The 21,640-nt window shown below is 35.1% G+C and overlaps 1 protein-coding gene across 1 annotated transcript in view; it reads right to left on the reverse strand.

Moving 5' to 3' along the window:
• LOC145293045 (exocyst complex component 5-like) overlaps nt 1-21,640 on the reverse strand; it is a 60,643-nt gene that overhangs the window by 30,893 nt on the left and 8,110 nt on the right. The window contains exons 3-8 of the mRNA XM_080139357.1: nt 20,315-20,512; nt 17,343-17,410; nt 15,265-15,293; nt 11,825-11,934; nt 7,165-7,209; nt 4,993-5,133 (exon numbers count right to left, since the gene is read on the reverse strand). Of these exons, the coding sequence (XP_079995483.1) occupies nt 4,993-5,133; nt 7,165-7,209; nt 11,825-11,934; nt 15,265-15,293; nt 17,343-17,410; nt 20,315-20,512 (591 nt within the window). The remainder of the gene's footprint in view (nt 1-4,992; nt 5,134-7,164; nt 7,210-11,824; nt 11,935-15,264; nt 15,294-17,342; nt 17,411-20,314; nt 20,513-21,640) is intronic.

A 21,640-nucleotide genomic window follows, 5' to 3' on the forward strand; every position in this document is an offset into this window, starting at 1 on the left:
GAAGAGAAAAGGTCATCCCCCACAAAGCCATGAAGTCTATTTTGTACTCTGTCAAGGCAGGATAGGCTGCTTTTAGTAGCTTCTAGCCAGATGTGGCAGCAGTACTCCATCCTTGGACGTACTTGGCTTTTATGCAGATAGAGAATTGCATCAGTAGTGAGATATCTTCTGGAGCAGTAGAAGGATCCCACCATTTTCCCAGCGTCCTTGGCAACAGACCTGATGTACGTGTTCCATTTCAGATCAGGAGTAAAGGTCAAACCCAGAAGGTTGTCAAAACATGGAGCCTCCCCAAGACGAGAGTCATACATTTCAATTGATGCCAGATGGGTATCAGAGCGTTGATGATGTAAAGATAGAAGCTTGGTTTTAGATGCATTAAAAGTAACCAGCTACCTCTTCCCCCACTGTACAACGTGCTCAAGATCAGAGGAGAGAGAATCAGAGAGAACTTTGTCATTTCCGGCCTTTGATGTGTTGCCATAGATGGTCGTGTCATCAGCATAGATGTCAATGAATGATTTAAGTATGTGTTTTGGGAGATCATTGATATAGATCAGGAAAAGAGTTGGCCTCAGGATGGACTCTTGAGGGACTCCAGCATTAATACTGTGGGCCTCTGATTTCTGCCCATTAACCACTACTCTTATAAGCCTATCGGAGAGAAATGATTTAATAATTGAGAAACCATTTCCAGTGATACTGTAGCTGGAAATCTTGTGAAGTAGGCCCTTATGCCATACCTTATCGAAGGCCTTCGATATGTCAAGAGCAATTACCCTGGAAAGGAAGCCTTTGTCAAGAGATTCACACTAATCCTATGAGATATAACCGTTAGCACATCTGCTGTAGATCTTGCGGAGCGGAAACCATATTGCATGTCACTAAGAAGGTTGCTTCTGCTGAGGTGGTTGACTACTTCTTTATTTAATATGGATTCCAACAACTTACTCATGACACACAGGAGACTTATTGGTCTGTACTGAGAGGGAGACGACTTTTCACCTGAATTCTTAAATACAGGGCATGCTGATGAGGTTTTTCAGGGTGTTGGAAAGCACTTCTCCTTAAGGCAATGCTTAAACAATTTTGTAAGTATTGGGGCAATTCTAGTTGGAGCTTTTTCAGCATTATAACTGGAATGCCGTCAGGGCCAGTTGCTTTACTGGAATCAAGGTTCTTGATTAGCTTGGCGACCTCACGCACAGATATTTGTATGTTGCATTGCGTGTTGTCTGTTATAGGAGGAAATACTGGGAGTTGATGGCCTTCATCGCATAGGGTAGAATTAGCTGCAAAGTTCTTGGCAAATAGTTTGGCCTTGTCTGATGCTGACGAGTTGACCTCAGGTCCATTGATGATGGTTGGGATAGAACGCACGCTTCTGTTCAGAATCCTGTTTGCTATTTGACAAAACTGATGGGAACCAAGCCGCTGCTCAGCTACTTTGGATTTAACAGATTGACCATATAGCTCTCTTGCATTTTTTATTACTCTTTTAGAGTGGTTGCTGGCAGTCCTGAAAGCAGCTTTAGTCTCAGTACCTCTATTACGTTGGTAGCTATGGAAAAAGTGATTTCTGTGTGTGATGGCAGCAGCACATTCTGGGGAGAACCATGGCTGGCTGTTAGGTTTTTGTTGGAATTTTTTGGATGGTATGAATCTGTCTATGCCTACAATTAACCATTCGGTCAGGTCTGATACTATAGAGGACACATCCTTTTTAAACATGGAATACAGAGGTAGATCAGATATGAATGTATGGAAGCTATCCCAGTCCGCCATAGAGTATCGATATACAGTACGGTGGAGAGGTACGTCTGAGGACATTACATTTCATTTTTATCTTAACTGATACAACGGAGTGGTCGGAGGATCCCAGAGGAGATAGAATGGAACATGAACATAGCTCAGGGGAAGTTGTGAGAAAAAGGTCTAGAAGGCTTGCATACTGACCGGTAGTATCGGGCACATGGGTGGGTTCGTGAACAATCTGAGTGAGGTCATAAGTAATGGCAAAATCATGACAGAACCTACCCTTGTCATCTGTCTTATTTGAGTGGGTCAGCCATTGCACATTATGAACATTGAAGTCTCCGCAAATGTGAATGTTAGCCGAAGGATGAGCAGACAAGATGTGGTCAATTTTCTCGGATATATTCTTAAAGATAGTAACCCCCCTGTTGTGGGGGCGATAGAGGGCAAATATTAAATGCAGTGGTGTAAGCTAGTGCAACCTGGAAGCACATATAAGGTAAATTAGGGTCTTCTCTGGAGATATCCCTACCACATGGAAAGCCATCTTTAATGTAGGCACATATTCCATGCCCGTGGCGATCTTGGGGGCCAGATTTAGATGTTAAGTTAGAGCATCCTTTAATTATGAATTTGTCTAGGGAAGTGGTTGGCCCTATGCCAGTTTCACTTAGAAAGAATATGTCCAGTTTCATCACCTGTAATTGTGTTTCAACCTCTGGAAGGTTGGAACGTAGACCCCTGATGTTGGAGAAGGAGACATGGTAGTAGGGGTCTATGTTGGAGGATGGGGTTCTAGGTTTATTCATGTTTTTTTCTCGAGATTTGTCATGTTGAGATTTTGGGATTTGTAGAACAGGTCGATAGACTTGGTTGGAGCAGGAGAGAGAGGGAAAGTAAGAGAGAAAAAGACAGGAATTTTTTTTGTTTTGTTTTTGTAGCACATGATAAGGTAAAGCCGTAACAATTACCCACTAGTATGGCATCGAGAGGCCCTACCAGAAACTACTGCATGGTCTAGAATCCATTCACCAAATGGCAATACAGCAGCCCCGGTACATTGCACCTGCTGATAGGACAGCCTCCTTAGTGGTTAATCCAAGGTTCGGGTCCCTGACTATCAGGCGGATAACGTCAGCTCAGATGAAACGTTTACCTCTAGCACCCTTACTAGTGACATGACCACAAGGATAGACATAGAAACAGAAAATTTTCAACATCTCAGGCTACTTTTCACGAAGTACTACTGACCTGGAAAGCAGCTTTTTCTTCACCCTTTGTCAGAAAAATCACTCATTTGAAATAAGGAAAGAAAGAAAAAATGTATTATTTTTACACATGAAACATCATGATAGCATGTGACTATTGGCTCAAATTATCGACAATAATATTGAATACACGAAAAAAATATTTAAAATAAAAATTGAAAACTAATTGGTGTTTGTGTTTGCCAAGTTATGTTTTTTTCTGTAGGGGAAGAATTGTTCCTATTTTATTAATACAGAGATCTACATTGAAAACCAAAAATAATTTTAAAAGACTAGAATCATGTATTATACAAGCTGAGACTTTACATATTTAAAAATATCTTCTTAAGAATAAAACATATTTTGGTTATTTTTTCCCCCCTTTTCTGCATTTTGTTGGTATGAATCCCTGGGAGGGTGGATTGGTGAGCCTCCCATTGAGATAGAAAATGTATAAATCAAGTCTAGGCAATTTGTTAAGCTTGGTGGTGCATGCTTGAATAATGTTCACATCATATATATGATGATTGTAACGTCTTGTCAGACGAGTGCCACTCCCTCAGACACTTCAAGTCCATGAGCCCAAAAATGACTTCCATCACCACAGGACCATTTTTATAGACAAATGCTTGAGGGAGTATCTATACACAGATGATGTTACAGAGTCTTAGCTTTGTACAACAGCTAAGTCTCTCCAGTAACAAGCAAGAGCAAGATAGCCAGCAACAAGTTAAACTGCAAACCAGCTTAATGCGGGTACTGGTCTCTCGCTGTATGGTTTTTTAAATCAGAGATTTGCTTCTCCTAGAAAGGTTACCTTCACCTCTCCATCCCAGCACACACATACATACACACAAACACACACGGTGCTAGTTGGCGGTTGACCCCGAAAAAGGGTTCATTTGCCCTTTATACATATATATATACACACACATATATATACATATATATTGATATTTAAAATAAAAACTGAAAACCAGATGCAATTTTAAAATAAACAGAATCATTTATTATTATATATTTTTCTCTATGATGAAACTTTCAATATTCAAATATATCTTATTTTTCTTTTTGTCTAAAAATGAAGATAAACATTTCAAATTACAATATTAAGCAGATTGTTTAGTTTTAGTTTTTCTGCAATCTATGCAATTGACAGAAATTAAAATCCTGGGCGATGCCGGATATCCCTGCTAGTATTTAAATAAATAGCAAAAGAAATTACATAGAAAATAATTCATCCTGATTTAGACAATCGTTGGGGAAACTGTTTCTTTGCTAAAATATTTTTAAAATTTATTATTGGCATTATATATTTTTAAAAAAATAATATTTGATCAATGTCAAATAGTCTTAAAGGTTTAAGAAAGGACAAAAGATGAAATACAGAAATCAAAAAGAGTTTAGTTCTTCTTCGTTATTGCAGCAAAATTAAAAAAAATTGAAATATTGAATTGCAAGCGAAACCAATGGTATCTACTGAATTGTTATTTCGCAGTAATAAAAATATCCAAAATTTATGAAAAACGATAAGATAGAAAATTAAATATTAATAAAAACACTTTTCAAAGACAATTAGCGAAAATTAAGTTTGGCTAAATTGACCAAAGATTTTCAGTTTTCACAAAATATTTACCTCCTTTTTGTTACAATTAGAACTCTCCAGTTTCCTTTATTGCAAAACTCATTTTTGCTCATTTTCTTTAAAAAGTATTTTCATTAATAATTTTCTACCTTATCGTTTTTCATAATTTTTGGATATGCTCACTACTGTGACATGACATTTCAATTTTGTTAAGCTTCACTTCAATAACAAAGAAGAACTGAGAGTTTAATGTATGAGCAATATCTTCTAGAACACAGGCATCTATGCAGGTCACGTAAACTGCAAACTTTTATAAAACCTATGAAACAACAACAATAGACAATTGAAGAATGATAGTCTAGTATTCAACAACTTTATGGATCATGCAAACTGCAAAGTTTTTACCTTAAGAGGTCCAAGATATATTCGTTGAACAAGTTTTCCCATCACACTTTCAGGATTTGTGAAGACGTTGATTATGAGTTCATTTGTTCGATCACACAGTGGCAAAACTTCATTGAAAATGTCATCAGATGTGAACGAACCCTTTTTGTTGAAAAAGAAAAGAAAAACAGACTTTTGCTTGTGAGAGATTTGCAAGTAAAATGTCACGCTCAAAAACAATTCACATTTATGTAAAGTGACAAGAGTAGATACTGTGCATGTAAAGAGAAGATTAAAAATGGAATTTTCCACTAGAGGTCAAGTTAAAGATTAGAACTATATGTCAAGATATGATGCCATGGACAGAAAGTCTGGATATTTGTCCATAAAAATGTACAAGTGAAATATGCAGTTCCAAATAAGTTAACAGGAAAACTTTGATATAATTACTAGTGTTTGATGATTAGTTAGAATTAAAAATATGGGAACTTTTTATGGTATTGGAATCTAAAATATTTGTGACTGTTTTACCGGTGCCAAAAATGATTCTTTTATATGTGTTGTTTTTTTAAACTTTTTCCGTTGCTGATAAAATAATAAAATGACGATTGATTTTAAACTACCATTAAAACAAAAATCTATATATCCCAGCAGATTTTTTTTTGTTTGGAAAAATATCTGGCTATATTACATGGATTTTTATGGCAATCTGAAAAATAAAAAAAACAATTTTATAGTTAAATATTTAGATGTTTTAAAAGAAATGGAATCAGAAACTGAACAAAATCAGTAATTTCATATGGGAATTGAGAAAAATATTGGAATCATCTCATCACTAATAATTACATAGCAGGCAAAAGTAGGTGTCCACACCAAGAATTAGGTAAAAATTATTGAGTAGAATTTTAATTAAAAACATAAACCAACTTTATCGTATTTTTCCGATTTGCCATTGATTATGATTTGATAAAATAATAGAATGACTTATCTCCCCTTCTTTTACATGCAATTGCACCCTTGTCAATCGAAAATTGGAAAAAATATGATAAAACTGATTTGTATTTTTAATTGCAATTCTACTTAATAATTTTTGTACAATATATGGTATAAATCCCAATTTTTGCCTGATACATAAGTATATCAAAGTTTTCATGTTAATTTATCTTAACTGCCGTACAATTTTTATAGACAAGCACTGAAGTCTGAAATGAGACATGGTGAAGAAAAGGGGAAAATCTTACCCATTTACATTATTAAACATTCACATTGAATGTCCTTTCATTTGAAGAATGTTCTTTTTTTATTAATTCACTAACTTCTTATTAAATAATTCAACAAAACAAAAACATATATAGATCTATTTTGAAGAGTTTAGTCAAATAAAGATGTAGTAAAATCAATATGGCAACTTGAAAATTATTTTTTAAATGATTGAATATTTATTAATTGAGATTCAATGAGATGTGTGGTTTTTATCTTTTTCCACCTTTAAGAGTGCTAAAACTTGTTTTAAAATAAAATACAATAATGAGATCATAATAAGAGTAATCCACTCGAGGCTGAGCTCTAAACACAGAAATTGGGATGTGATATTGAAGTTGAAAGGTATACACAGAAGAGTGATAAATCGAATAAATGTAGTAAAAAAATTGCTTTTACAAAAAGACACTGGAAGAATAAGGATTAACTAATTGATTCTTATGTTTCTGAATTTTTGAGATGAGGATTAGTTATATGTATTATTCATCGGACTACTGTTCTCATCTTCAGTGTGATTTGCAAGGACCCGTGGCATAGTGGTTAGAGTACTTGGAAAAATCAATTGTAAAAGTGATATTCTCCTGAAGGTTCAATCCTCAGTGTGAGCGACCGAAATATACATTTGCCAATTACTTAGGACCTCTATCCAGTCGTGTTTTGTTAATAGGGAAATATATTTTGGTGATAAATAACCAGACCAGATTAAGCAACGTTACAGAAGAATTTAAGACAAAATTAGATTAAATAATAATGGTAAAAAAGAATTGAAGTGTCATTTTTTAAAAACAATTGGATACGACTGTATATTAATGCTGCATTAATAAGTGTAACTGTCAGTGTAGAATAAAGTTCTAAAAGGGGATTTGGCCTAAAGAGTTCAAACTAACAAATAAATGCTTGTTTAATTAGTAAAGAAAAAAATATTATCTTTACCTTCTGTGCTTCTTCGATGAAAGAATCAATACATTTACCATAACTCTGAAGGACAAAAAAAAAAAAAAAGTTAAATTTTACAAATGAGAAAAAAAGGGGAAGAAAAAGAATGGAAGTTTATGTCCTGTAATTTAAAACATAAAAGAAAACATTTTTCAGTTCTACTCATGAGCAAATCAAAGTTTTCCTTAGAGTACCATTACAATGCCTCCGTTCAGTTTCAAGAGACAATGGACACCCCTGTAATGGTAGCCGCACGTGTAACTGTGAGTCAAGGGTTGCACAATTACCAACCACACCTCTCCTGAATGGCACTGCTTGAGTCCAAGATAGACTGGAAACAATGCTGAGATAAGCGGAGAGCACATACAGCTTCTGGAATTTCCTAATGGTCACCCATTTTAGTACTGACCAGACTCAATGTTGCTTAAGCTATTGTACTGTAGTGATATTCGACTGACTGCGTAAAAATAGTGTTAAAAACGGTATTTTCTGTTCAATTAAGCAAAGAAAAGGAAAATTCCATAAAAAGTTAAAAATTACAGTAAAAGTTACATATTAGGATATGACATCATTGACAAGAAGTCCAAAATGTTTGTTTGGTGAGCTGATAAGATATGGTCACCTTTTTTTGAAGCTCCGTTGATGGAAATGTGTAACCTTTATAGTGCTGTATAAAAGAAATAAACATCAAAGAGAATGATGACGCCATTGAAAATGTCTGGTAAATTTTTTCAAACTTATTACTGCTATTTCTTCACTGTGGCTAAGATAATGGCTTAACAACAAAGAAAAGAGAAAGAAAAATGTCATTATCCAATTAGCCAAATGTTTAAATGTGTCAACAAGAGACAACAGCTATTTCTGCTAATGGGTGGAGTCGAATGTTATCGATGCTATGTAATGTTATACTATTTAGATTTTATTAATTTCATTTTTATTTAGCTTTTGGGTTAGGATCAAGATGTAGTATCTGTTAGCTTTCAGGTGGCCATCCTTCCAAGCATGATCTTCTAAGTTTTGATGGGAGAATGGGTTTATTGTCTGTCACCACCTACCGGAGAGAACATCGATAGAGCTATCCAGGTTTGTTTTATACTCTGTTCAATGCCACTTTTTGAGGATCTGAATTCTCCACATAAAATTGAACTGGTAATATTAGGTAATAATATGTTGTTTTTTGACATTCAACTTCAAAAGATCATAAATCCTTTCATATTAAACTTTATTAATTGAAATAAGAACCATTAGAATCGACACATTTTTGCCAACGACAAACAAGTTTATTTATCCCATTAGCATAGATATCCGGAGTTCTGGAAGCGATGAAGTCATCGAAGGCTGATTCAGCATCATCTTGGTTTTTGAAGCATTTTTTGTGCAGGAAGTTGTCGAGATGCTTGAAAAAGTGATAATCAGTGGGCAAGAGGTCCGGTGAATATGGCGGATAAGGCAGAGTCTTGCAGCCCAATTCGTTCAGCTTCTGTAGAATCAATTCAACATGCGAGCGAGCGTTGTCATGGAGGAGAATTGATCCCTTCACATTGACCAATCTTGGCACATATGTTGGGGCTTCTGGTGCACTTCGTCAATTTGTTGGCAGTACTTCCCCACCATAATCGTTTTGCCTGAATTCAAGAAGCTGTAATGGATGAGACCGGTTGCAGACCATCAAACAGTCACCATAACCATTTTTGGTGCAATTTTGGTTTTGGGAAGTGTTGTGGAGCTTCTCCGGCATCCAACCGCTGTGCTAAACATCGCTGGTTGTCGTAGAGGATCCATTTCTCATCACACATCACAATCCGCTTGAGAAATGGATCGTTTTTGTTGCGCAGAAAGAATGTAAAAGAATGTAAAAGACACCTAAAACATTTTTTTTGATTATTAATTTATGCGGCACCCATTTATCCAACTTTTTTTACTTCTCTATTCGCTTTAAATGGCGAATGACTGTTGAGTGGTCAACCTCAAGTTCAACACCAACTTCTCATGTGGTTTTGCGAGGATTGGCTTTAATTAAGGCTTTCAAATATTCGTTATCAACCGCAGTCGACCAGCCATGACCGTCTTCATTTTCAAGGCTCTCGTTACCATTGCGAAATTTTTTGAACCACCATTGTGTCACACGTTCATTAGTAGTTCCTGGGCCAAATGCATCATTGATATCACAAGCTGTCTCACCAGCTTTTGGCCTAGTTTGAACTGGAATAAGAAAATCGTGCAGATTTGAATTTTGTCCATGCTCTCAAAAAGCCTGCAAAAAAATGAATGAAGAGATTGAGAATGATAACAAATAACATGATTCGATAGAGCAAAAAACATGCTTCAAAATAGTATACATGGCTATATGAATCAATGAATTCAGAAATCTATATATATAAAAGCGAAAATGTGTGTATGTATGTTTGTGTGTATGTATGTATGTTTGTGTGTCTGCTAAAAACTTTCGACAGACACAACAAAAATTCACAAACTTGGTCTCCTATGAAAGCCCCACCTTCCGGACAACAAATATCGAAAAATTGGCCCAAAGTGACCATCAGAAGTGCGTCAACTGATCGATTTTCTGCAGCCCCCCCCCCAAAGTGACATTTTAATGTTAAACATTACATATTTTTAAATCGATTTATAACTGCCCCAAAAAATATGGCCGCCAACTCTTCTACATAAAGTATACATGCCGCCGTTTATTTTGGGTCAACTTGTATTTAAAACCCGCTGAGTCATGTCACGTGATCTTGACGTCAGCAACCTCTAATGGCGGTCTGAATTTACAATTTAAAAATGTTGTTATCGGTAAAAAAAAATTAATTAAAGCTAAACTATGAACTTCTACGCTATGGCAACGTTACCAAAGTTATTACCACATTCAAAATAGGTAGATACGATAGTTAAACGAAAAATAATAAGCCAAACATGTGAAGTAAAAAAAAAAAAAAAATGCTTACAAAAAATATTAACGAACGAAGTTTTTAAATATAAAAACAGCCAGACGCCATTTTCCAGTCTTTAGAGTAAGGAAGACGAAGTGAGAGAGAGAGAGAGAGAGAGAGAGAGAGAGATCCGAAATCGACAGGGGGGAGGGTCAACAACGCATGCGTCAGATGATGTCATGACGTCGTGACCTGATTTACTTTAAATAGTTGATAAACCGAACAAACTTTATATACGCCGCTTTAGCGCAGGTAGTTAAGGCCTTGGTTCATTATCTAAACGTTTTAGGTTCGAATCGTGGTGTGAGATGTCTTTTTTTTTTTCGATTTTTTTAATTTAAATATTGAACCCTGTATTATTTAAGCCATTTTTCACGTAACGTTCGTTCGTTTTTCTGTTTTAATCGTTCGTTTGCCTTAGGTTATTTTTTTTGTGTTTACCCCCCCCCCTTAATTAAAACAATGCTTACATCGTCATCGTCGTCGTCGTAACGCTCGACGACTTTCAAACATCTTTCACTTCTGGCTGGCCGATTTTATTTTCAAACTTCGCCTCAGGGGTTCGGCTTCGATCCCCCCCCCCGGTTTCTTTTTTTATTTAACACCACACACCCCTACAAACACCCGGGCAACGCCGGGTACCCCTCGCTAGTCATATATAAAAGTAACATATGTGAGAAAACGATATTGTTTTTGCACCAACTAATACATTAATGATTACAGTAAAACACTAACGAAAACTCCCCTCAATTTGTTAGTAAATTAAAATTTCTCATCTAAAATAATTAAAAAAATGTAAAAGGTACATAAATATTTAAAGTAAAATGCATTCAAGCATCTTTATTCTGTTTTGGGAAGTTGTGTAAAACACAACTTGTAAAAAAAAAAAAATTGTTGCTAAATATGCAAATCGAATGGAGAGATTTTATTTTAAATGTCAGGCTTAAGTGTTGAATAGCATTTTCATTATTCTGTTGCACTTAAGTTTCAAATGTCATTTTCATTGTTAAATGTGTACATTCAAGGGAAGCATCTGAACATCTGCATTATAAGTTTTCAGACATAACTAATTTGTTGGGTTTTGTAGCGCGTCAAATATTATGTTACTTTCTACTGAAATCAAACATTTTGTAGATAATTAATCTGCAAACAAATTTGTTTTCTATGCAGTTTTTTTTCTATATGAGAAGTCTATGAATGGTATGCTGGAAGATACTATTGATCTGAGTAGGGATTCTTATCAAATCAACAGAGATTAGACCATTCCTGTAATGATTGCAATGTAATGCTAGTTTTGTGCAGTTACCCTCTCTCTCTTTCAGAAGGGGTTAGTTTATTCCTAATCACCTGAGGTGCCCTTACCAGGGAATGCTGACAGGGCTGCACAGGCAGTTTTTTTGCAGGTCAGAGTATCCCTTCCTTGGAGGCACTGACTTCTCAGTTCCACTTTCCAGCCCTGGTGTCGAAGTTCTTGCAGTGAGAGAGAATTAAAAATACTATCGATTTGGGTTGGAATTAAACTATAAGTAACGGCAACTTGAGGAGGACTCCACATTCTCGAAAGCTCCTAAATTTAGGCCTGACAACTAGATGATTGGAGTAGAGACAGTTGAAAATTTATCTGAAAAGATCCAGAGTGCCATATGACACAGAAAAAAAACAAAAAAAAAACACAATTTACAATGCCAGAGGAAGATTCCGACAAAAGAGAAGGAAAAACTTACTTTAAAATTTTGAAGAACTGAAGCGACTCGTCTCATTTTTATTTTCTCATTTTTTTTATGGGCATTTTTAAATTCCTCAATCAATTCATTCTCGATTTGATTATATTTATCTGAAAGGGAAACAGAACATCAGAGTTACCTATCTATTAAAACATATGTGAAGTAACGTTGTAAAGCAGTAAAAAGTTATTTTTTTTCTTAAGTTTTGAGATTGGTTATCTGTATTATTTGGTTAATTCGGATGACTGTTTTTATCTTGTGTGTTTTCACAACATTTTTGTCGATATAACCCTTGACCTTCGTAAAGTGTATTTTGTTATATTCAGGAGTGTTTCTGTTGAACTTGGGAATCTGCATAGAATTTTGAATGAAACCATTTATTTACTTCACAGGGTAGCAGGTTCTCATACCATCACTCATGACCGGATAGAAGTCCTAAATAATTTGCAATTGTAACAAAAAAAAAATCCAATTGCGAATTACTTAGGACCTCTAATCCAGTCGTGGCTGATGGAATGAGAGCATGCTACCCCCATGAAGTAAATAAAGGATTCTGCTCGAAATTCCATGCAGATTCTGGAGTTTGATAGAAACACTCCTGAGTTTGACAAGATCCATCTGAAGAAGGTCGGAGGTTACATCAATAGAAATGTTGTGAAAGTGACACTCAAGATAAAAACAGTAGCCTGAAGAATCCAAATAATATGGTTATTACTTTTGCTTTAGTATCAAAAAACATAGACCACTTCATTTTTCAGTTTGTATTGATCAAACACTATCTACAGAATAAAAAAATTGATTTTAAAAAGAATGACATTAAGAAAACAATAGGCATTACACTAATGCAGAATAACTAAAAATCATTTAAACAAACAGAAAAGCTTGGAATGACATTGTTAATTGCAATCAAGTTAATGACTATGCAAGCAAGATGATTGTATCAATATAAAAAAATCCTTTTGCTGTAATAAAACCACTTAATAATTATTTATCAATTGTCCACTAAAACTGATGTAATATTTCATTATAATACTAGTTTTGGTTTAAAAAACCCCCCAAAAAACATCTTCAATGTGATACTATTGATGTCCTCTCCTCCAAGTGTTAGAAAATAAAAAAAGAGGAAAAAATATAACAAAAAAAGAGGAAATATGTTTATCAGCAGAACAAAGGTATAAGAAGTTGTTCACCAAAAAACACAAAAGAAAGCTAAAATAGGATTGTTGATCAAGGTGTGGTAGTAATGGGAGCAAAAGATTGGTCAACACATTTTAGAGTTAGTTTTACAAATGACCATGAGTTTTATGACAGTTTGCTCCTATTGAGGCAAGTTGTAAGTCAGACATAGTGGCACTCAGGTTGTGGCTCAAAGCAAATCGAGAGGAGCTGGCCTCAATTGATGAACATGGCCTTGGCAGACAGCTATATAGCTGTGAACCTTAGAATGTAGAAGGTTGATGGTGTCATTCACATTCAGAATGCAAAGGTGTCGGAATTTGTAATTCTATATTTTTATACTTTTTTTCTTTTCTTTTTACATAGGCATCACCACTTATCAAGGCCCAGAGACCACTCGAGGATAAGGGTTAAAAGTATACAGTAGTTAATTGGACAATATAGTAATCGTTAGTAAGGTAAATTTGGTAAATTTGTTAAGTGGAACGACTCATCAAGAACTTGCTTACATTGGACTTGAAGACAACCATATTGAAGTCAGCTGGAAAGCAGGAAAATGGAAGACAGTTCCACAGGTGTGCAGTTCTAAGAAAGAAGCTTTGTTCATGGAATCTACGTTTAGGTTTAGGAACAGATACAGAGTGGGGGGAATTATTGATAGTGTTCTCAGCTAAACGAGTGTTTCTTGTGAAAGTTTGGCGAGGGGGGAACCATAGATTGACGCTCAGTCGAGCACTTGCCATAAAAATAACGATAAAGTAGAGAAAAACTCACAAGATCTCTTCTGGGAGAAAGAGGTTGCAGGGAAGAGAAAAGGACATCTCCTATGAGGATACAAAGTCTATTTTGAACTCTATCAAGGCAGGATAAATCCTTTCTATCAGCTCCTGCCCAGATGTGGCAACAGTACTTCATCCTTGGACGTACTTGGCTCTTATATAGATAGAGAATTGCATCAGCAGTGAGATATCTACTAGATCGATAGAAGGATCCCACCATTTTTCCAGCGGCCTTGGCAACAGATTTGATGTACGTGTTCCATTTCAGATCAGGAGTAAAGGTCAAACCCAGAAGCTTGTCAAAACATGGAGCTTCCCCAAGACGAGAGTCATCCATTTCAATTGATGCCAGATGGGGATCAGAGCGTTGATGATGCAAAGATAGAAGCTTGGTTTTGGATGCATTAAAAGTAACCAGCTACCTCTTCCCCCACTGTACAACGCGCTCAAGATCAGAGGAGAGAGAATCAGAGAGAGCTTTGTCATTTACGGCCTTTGATGTGTTGCCATAGATGGTAGTGTCATCAGCTTAGATGTCAACGAATAATTTAAGTATGTGTTTTGGGAGATCATTGATGTAGATCAGGGAGAGAGTTGGGCCCAGGATGGACCCCTGAGGGACTCCAGCATTATTACTATGGGCCTCTGATTTCTGCCCATCAACCACTACTCTTATGAACCTATCGGAGAGAAATGATTTAATAATTGAGAAAACATTTCCAGTGATACTGTGGCTGGAAATCTTGTGAAGTAGGCCTTTATGCCATACCCTATCAAAGGCCTTTGATATGTCAAGAGCAATTGCTCTAGAAAGGTTGCCTCCGTCAAGAGATTCGCTAACCCTATGAGATATAGCAGTAAGCACATATGCTGTAGATCTAGCAGAACGGAAACCATATTGCATGTCACTAAGAAGGTTATTTTTGCTGAAATGGTTGATTACTTCTCTATTTAACACAGATTCCAGCAACTTATGATGCATAGGAGACTTATTGGTCTGTACTGAGAGAAGGATGAGCGATCACCTGAATTCTTAAATACAGGGCATACTGATGAGATTTTCAAGGATGATGGGAAGCAATTCTCCTTAAGACAACATTTAAACAGTTTTGTAAGTATGGGTGCTAGTTCTGGTTGAAGTTTTTTTGAGTACTATAATTGGAATACCGTCAGGACCGGTTGCTTTACTGGAATCAAGGTTTTTGATTAGCTTGACAACATCATGTACAGATGTTTGTATATCACATAGCGTGTTTTTTGATACAGGAGAAAATATTGGGGGTTGTGAACCTATGCCCCCCCCCCCCAACCATTCCCTAAGCAACCACCAATGTGAGAGACAACATTAAGGTCAGATTAGAAAATAGAGAAGATTACCAGAAAAACAGTGTGGGAGGTGGGGGGCGATGTTTGTTGTTGAGTGGGGGAGGGGTAGGTTGGGCACTTGGTTGCACACATATACGAGGAATGAAAAAAATAACAAACCTGAAATTCTCTGTCTGGCTGTGTCAAACCTAAAAGAATATAATTGCAAATCAATGATTAAAGCATAAAAATCAGTTGTTTATTTGAAGAGGAAAAAATTGAAATGGAGAAAGTTTTATATAAGAAAACTAAGTGAAATTAGAATTTATGATTAAGAAAAGATGCAGATTTCTTACAACATTAAATGATCTTCAATCAAATAGTTTTATTTTTATTTAAGAAAATCAAATTTTATTGGACAACTACAAAAAAAATTCAAATAAATTTTAGTATTGCACAATTCGTAATGTAATTGGTTTCTCTTTCTAGGATCTGTTTATAAAATGAAAATCATTTTAAATCTTTCCACAAAGTAATAAAACTGTGACAAATATTTTTCTGCTGAACTTTTTTTTTTTTTTTTTTTATTATTAAATTTTCACCCCAAACAAGGCACATTGCCACTTTGGTGTAGGGGGCAACAACTACTGGGGTACTATGTTAGGATTTGGGCAGCAAGATGTCGGTTCACGTTACACTTGAACTTCTGCATGTCAGTACATTTGGGGAAGCAGTGGCCTGGAATGGAATTCCAGAGTTTAACGGTTCTGGGGAAGAAACTACTGGAGTAGAAAGATCTTTTACATCTAGGGATCTCTACTGTGTGGGGGTGGGATTTAGCTGCCTGTCGCATTTGTTGAGGGTGTCTACATTGTGGGGGCACAAGTGTCTGCAGTTCGCCAGAGCATTCACCATTAAAATACTTGTAGAACAGGCAGAGGGATGCAACATTATGTCGATGGGACAGAGGCTGAAGCTTAGATGCCAGTTCAGGGTCTATCAGATTTGCGACTCTCTTTTGAACCTTGTCTAGGAGCGAGAGACTATTAGCAGATGCACCAGCCAAATGTGACAGCAATACTCCATACATGGCGAATGGTGGCCTTATAGAGGTACAGGATACTTTCGGGTGTTAGTAGTTTTCTAGCACGGTAGAGAGAGTCTACCTTCTTCACAGCGGCCCTGGCAACGCTTTCAATGTAATTGTTCCAACTCATGTTTCCTGTAAACGTAAGGCCAAGCAGTTTGAAAGATGTACTCTCAGATAAAGAGTCACTGGCCATTGCTATTGGTGGCAGAGAAGGTTTCTTGTAATTATTGAAGGAAACCAGTTTAGCCTTGGCAGCATTGAATGTGACCATCCATTTTTGTCCCCATTCAACTACAGATTGGAGGTCATCCTCTAGTGTTTTTGCCATTTCTTTAGATATATGTTCATTTGTTTTCCTGTCATGGCTGTTGTAGAGTGTGGTGTCATCAGCATATATATCCATCTCAGAGGCAATTTTGTCATTAATGAATATTAGGAACAATAGAGGTCCAAGGATAGACCCCTGAGGCACTCCCGCATTTATATCATATTGTTTAGATGTACGACCGTCGAGGACAACCTGGATTTTTCTCTTATCTAAGAAGGATTTAATTATGTTGAGTATTCTACCAGTGATACCGTATGATCCAATTTTCCTGATGAGATCCTCATGCCACATTCTGTCAAAAGCCTTAGATATATCTAGAGCTTCCGCTCTTCTCTCCCCCGCTTTGTCCAGTGAATGGTATATATGTTCAGAGATTACAGTGAGGATGTCTGCTGTGGAATGGGCTTGTCTAAATCCATATTGTTTGTCAGTCAGAAGTTTAGCATCTGTAAGGTGATGGACTAAAGCATGCTTAATTAAGGGAACTTACTTAAGTAAGGGAATTTACAAAAAACTGAACTTTTATTTCCTGTTTTCAGCTAACAAATTTATATACGAGTGGGTTTACTCGCTCAATATCTAACATTTTAGCATGCCTCACTTATGAAAATATTTTTGATCTCATTCTATCTTCATAAAGAGATGGTCATAAAATCAGTTTGTTTACTTGTCTGCAAGAAAAAGACAATAAATTTACTGAAGTTTTCATAAAAATCATTTAAAAAATAACCAATTACAAAATTTTAAATTTCCACTATTCTCCAATCTTGCTACATACAGATATAAAAAAATAACGGCAATAATCTTTATCAGTATGTATGGGGGAGGGATATGTCTTACTTTTCTCCGCTTGGTAATTCTTGGGCAATCAAATGCAATTTCTGGATAATGTCAGCAGCTAATTGAAGCTGAAAAAGAAGAACATTTTTAAACAAAATTTCTAACAATAAAAAATACTTTGTTTCTAAATTTTAAAATCCAAGTCTTTTAATTAATAAGAAAGCACTTTATTTAGACTTGATTAGGAGCAAAATCGTCATCTTTTTTGTTCTTGGTCAGTGAAGGAGAAATCCTTCTAAACTGGGGAAATTTTTCTTATTGTTGTCATCCAGAGTATCCCACTTGGATTTTCCCCACGTTAAAAATCAACCTTGTGTCTAACTTTATTTTCATATGAAGGCAAGTAAATAGGAACTAGAAAGCATTCACTCTAATGTGTACTCCTGTAATACGATCATTTAGTGGTTAAGACCTTCAGTTGTTTTCCGTGGAGTTTGTCTTCAAGGTGTATCCTAAGCATGGCATCAAATGTAATCAGAGTTCGCAATCGTTTAATGATTAGAACCGCTATTATGTTTAGTGATAACTTTAGATGTATGCTGGTTTTGTGGCACCAAAATGTGGGGAGCTCAATGCTTCCCCAAAAGGGTTTCTCACCTATTGTGCCACACTCCTGCTACTAGTTCTGGATCCCATATTACAATTTTTATTATCTTCCAATTTTCACAATTAAATGTTTCATTGGTGCAATGATAATAGCGAGATTTGAATGTTTTAATATTGCATTTCAAGGCAAACCAATGGACGTGACTTAATTATCATGTTACAGTAATAATATATCCAAAAATTATGGAAAATAAGGTAGAAAAAGAATCATTAAAGAAAACATTTTTTTATGAAAATCAGTGAAAATAAAATGTTTGGCTAATAAAACACCAGGGAGTTATAAAGGGAAGTAAATAGCATGTAAATATTCCCAATTTGTTAATAAATTGTGTGTTAACAATCATAAATATGAGTTACTTCCCTTGCTTTTAACATAACCGAGTTACTTCCCTTGTTATTATGTCATGGCTTCCCCAAAAAATATGGCTACATTTTTTTATGATAAAGATCAAAAACTCGTGTTTTTTTAAATAATGTGATAGTATTTAAGTACTTCTGACATGCCAATTAAGTAGATGTTATTTCTTTTAGATGAAATTGGCACAAAAAGTCAGTAGATACCATTTTTTTAATCATTTTTTTTTTCCATTTTTCCAAATTTCGCTATTATAGTGTACTTGCGCCGTTTAATTTATAAATAAAATAGATAAAAGGCTGTGTTTGATGTTTATGGATATTCTGTGTGAAAACAGATGCCACAATATCATTGCAAAATCTCCAAATTCCCTTATACAAAATTACTACCTTCATTGGATTTCTTTGTAAAAGTTATGGTTGATCTTGAATTGGTAACAATGATACCCCATCAAAATCACATCAGTTATGCCAGTGTAATCACACCAGCTATGTTCAGTGCTAATATATCATAATAACACCAGCCATGTTTAGTGGTACTCCACTGTAATAACACAAGACACATGTAAGTGGTGCTGCGTTGATACTCTACAAATATTTTTCAAGGAAAAAGAAATTTTAAGCTGTAGCTGGCCAAGTACAATGGGCAAGAGAATCTCATAGAAAAACACTGTGCTTTTCAGCAGGCAAAATTGATTACGTCAAAAAAAAAAAAAAAAAAAAAAAAAAGAAAAAAAGAAAAAGCACTCAACCAAATTCAAGAACTGAATTGAGAAGAGCAGAAAAATAAAAGATGTTCTTTGATATAACAGGTGTTAAAATAAAAAAATCTTGTTTTTCTTTCATTTAGGAGTTGAAAGGAACCATAATACTTGATTGCTGCCTTTAAACTTTAGTTCTAGACAAAAATGACTCTTTATTTAAAAGTTTTCAATTTAAAACAGCAGCAATAGTATATACATGATTACTCATTTTAAATGATTAGTATTGATCTGTTTGTATAGTTGGGCCATTTATTACACTAACAGCGATATTAAAATCAAAAATTCATATTCAAAATTGAACACAAACTTATGGTCAACTCATTTGCATATTGCTCTACAAAAGGACATCTCATTAATCCATTCTTATTGTTTCCTAATTATTTTTATTTTATTATCTATATATTAATACGATAGCATGTATTTTATTTATTTTCTGTGTCATGTTTACATCTGAGTCGTTCAATTGTTATGGACTTCCATTTCTTGGAATAAATAATTTTACCAAGAATTCTTCATAAGTTTTGGTTTTGGTTTAGATTATGGCTGAAGGAACTCAAGTTATTTTTTTTCATAAGTTTTGGTTTCGGTTCAAGCTGATGCACCCAAGTCATATGGATATATTTTTTATTTTTGAAATCACAACTTTATAATATATAAAAATCGATAGAACATTAACTCTATAATGATATATAGGAAATCTGCAAGAATTAATAGACGATATTTAAGTGTACTTTACGACCGGACTACACTGGACGTCCCTACTAGCTTTGATAAATACTTTTGAAGTTTTAACAAAAGAGCTACAATAATATCAGAGCATTTCCATTTACACTGAACATCTACAGAATGACAACATCAATATATCACATATGAATGAGTCCCCTGTGGAATTTCCACAGGTCCCGCTAGTTATATATTATTATATTAAGTTTTATTGATGCATATTTTTCTATATTATGGATCAAAAAAATAATATTTTAGTTGAAATGAGTCTTTTCAGTCTTTCATGGTCAATTTATATCTGTGAGTTGCAGTTCTTAGTTTCTTCAATTTTTCCGGATAATGCCGGCATATAGGTCTGGTTAATAGATTAAAAATCTATTGGATTAGAAAGTAATTTCTAGCTTAACTGAAAGGCAAAAGTCAAGTATTATGGTTCAGTTATGCTTGTAAACCGACAGAAAGCATGAATTACCGACTACACCTCTGTTGTATCAAAGGACAACATAAAGAGAAATGGTGACTTACTTGCCAAGGGTCGGTGAATATTGTGCACTTGAGAGGTTCATCAGAAAGAAATTCAGAAAAATAATTCATCAATCTCTGGGCCTCAAAAGCACATGCTCTTGGCGTGTTGACCCCTTCTAATTGGTCACCCAGATGAACAACTTTTGTTGCGACAAAATTAATTCTTTCATCAAGTTCTTGGAATTTGGAATAAGAACTCTGAAAACACAAGAAAAACGAAATAATTAAAGAAAATAAAAACATACATAACAAATTTCCTCATCACATTGGTTGTATACAATTTTTGTATAAAAAAATATTTTTCAAAATGAGTACATTTATAATCTTTTCTGATTGATGCGCTCATGGTAAATAAAAATTGATTTCCTATCTATGCTGTTTGTGACCTTTACAGCAACTTGCAAATTCCTTTGGTGTGTTCTTAATCAGAGAAAGAGTGTGGAGGGAACAATAGAAAAAATGAAAAAAGAAAGCTCCACCCTCCAAAAAAAATTCTTTAAGTTAAATCCTTTTCTTTTACAGACATTTAAAATCTCAACAATCATACCTCATCTAAAAGAGAATAGAGATATTTTACTTTCATGTCTTGTTAAAAATACTTGACTAATTTTCACAAGATTTTGAGATTGAAAAGTTGCACATGAATTAGAGAAAATGTTACATTTTGGATTTGATCCAGAATTTTTTTTTTTACATACTTCTTTCTTGTTGTACAAAGATTTATATATTTTTGGAATCATTTGTGCTCCCCTCGACGTACATAAACTCGACAAACCCGCTTAGCAATAAAATCTCACTCTTCACTGTTGAGGTTCCTAAATGCCAGAAAGCTTTCTATTCTAATAGTTTCTTCCTTCGAACAGCTAGACTTTGGAATTTCCTTCCTGCTACCTGTTTCCCTGGCTGTACCGATATGCAGAAGTTTGAATGTAATGTAAAACAACACCTTGTTAATCTTTCCTAGGCATGGTCGCAAAGAGTAGCCTCTTACGTATAAGTGGCAGTATGCCTTGTTAGGGGTGAATGTGAGTCAAAAAAAAAAAAGAAAAAAAAAAAAGTAATTTATTTGCTATGTCTCCATTACTAACTAACATTTTATTCAACCTGTTTGCAGATTTTTTGCACAGATGTGCACATTAGTAGATTATTCGTAACTTAATGGGCCACAACTATTGCCATTATTCATTCCACCTTGATTTCATTTAAAAATTCATAAACACTGACATATTTTCTAAAAATTTGAATGCCTACTAGACACTGTCCTCAAGTATCAAAGGTCTCTCTGTACAAGGGTAAGTCAGGACAAGCTAGCATGAGGATACTTTT

This window comes from Euprymna scolopes, chromosome 2 (assembly GCF_053919585.1).
Source record: "Euprymna scolopes isolate OS-2025 chromosome 2, ASM5391958v1, whole genome shotgun sequence".
NCBI lineage: Eukaryota > Metazoa > Mollusca > Cephalopoda > Sepiida > Sepiolidae > Euprymna > Euprymna scolopes.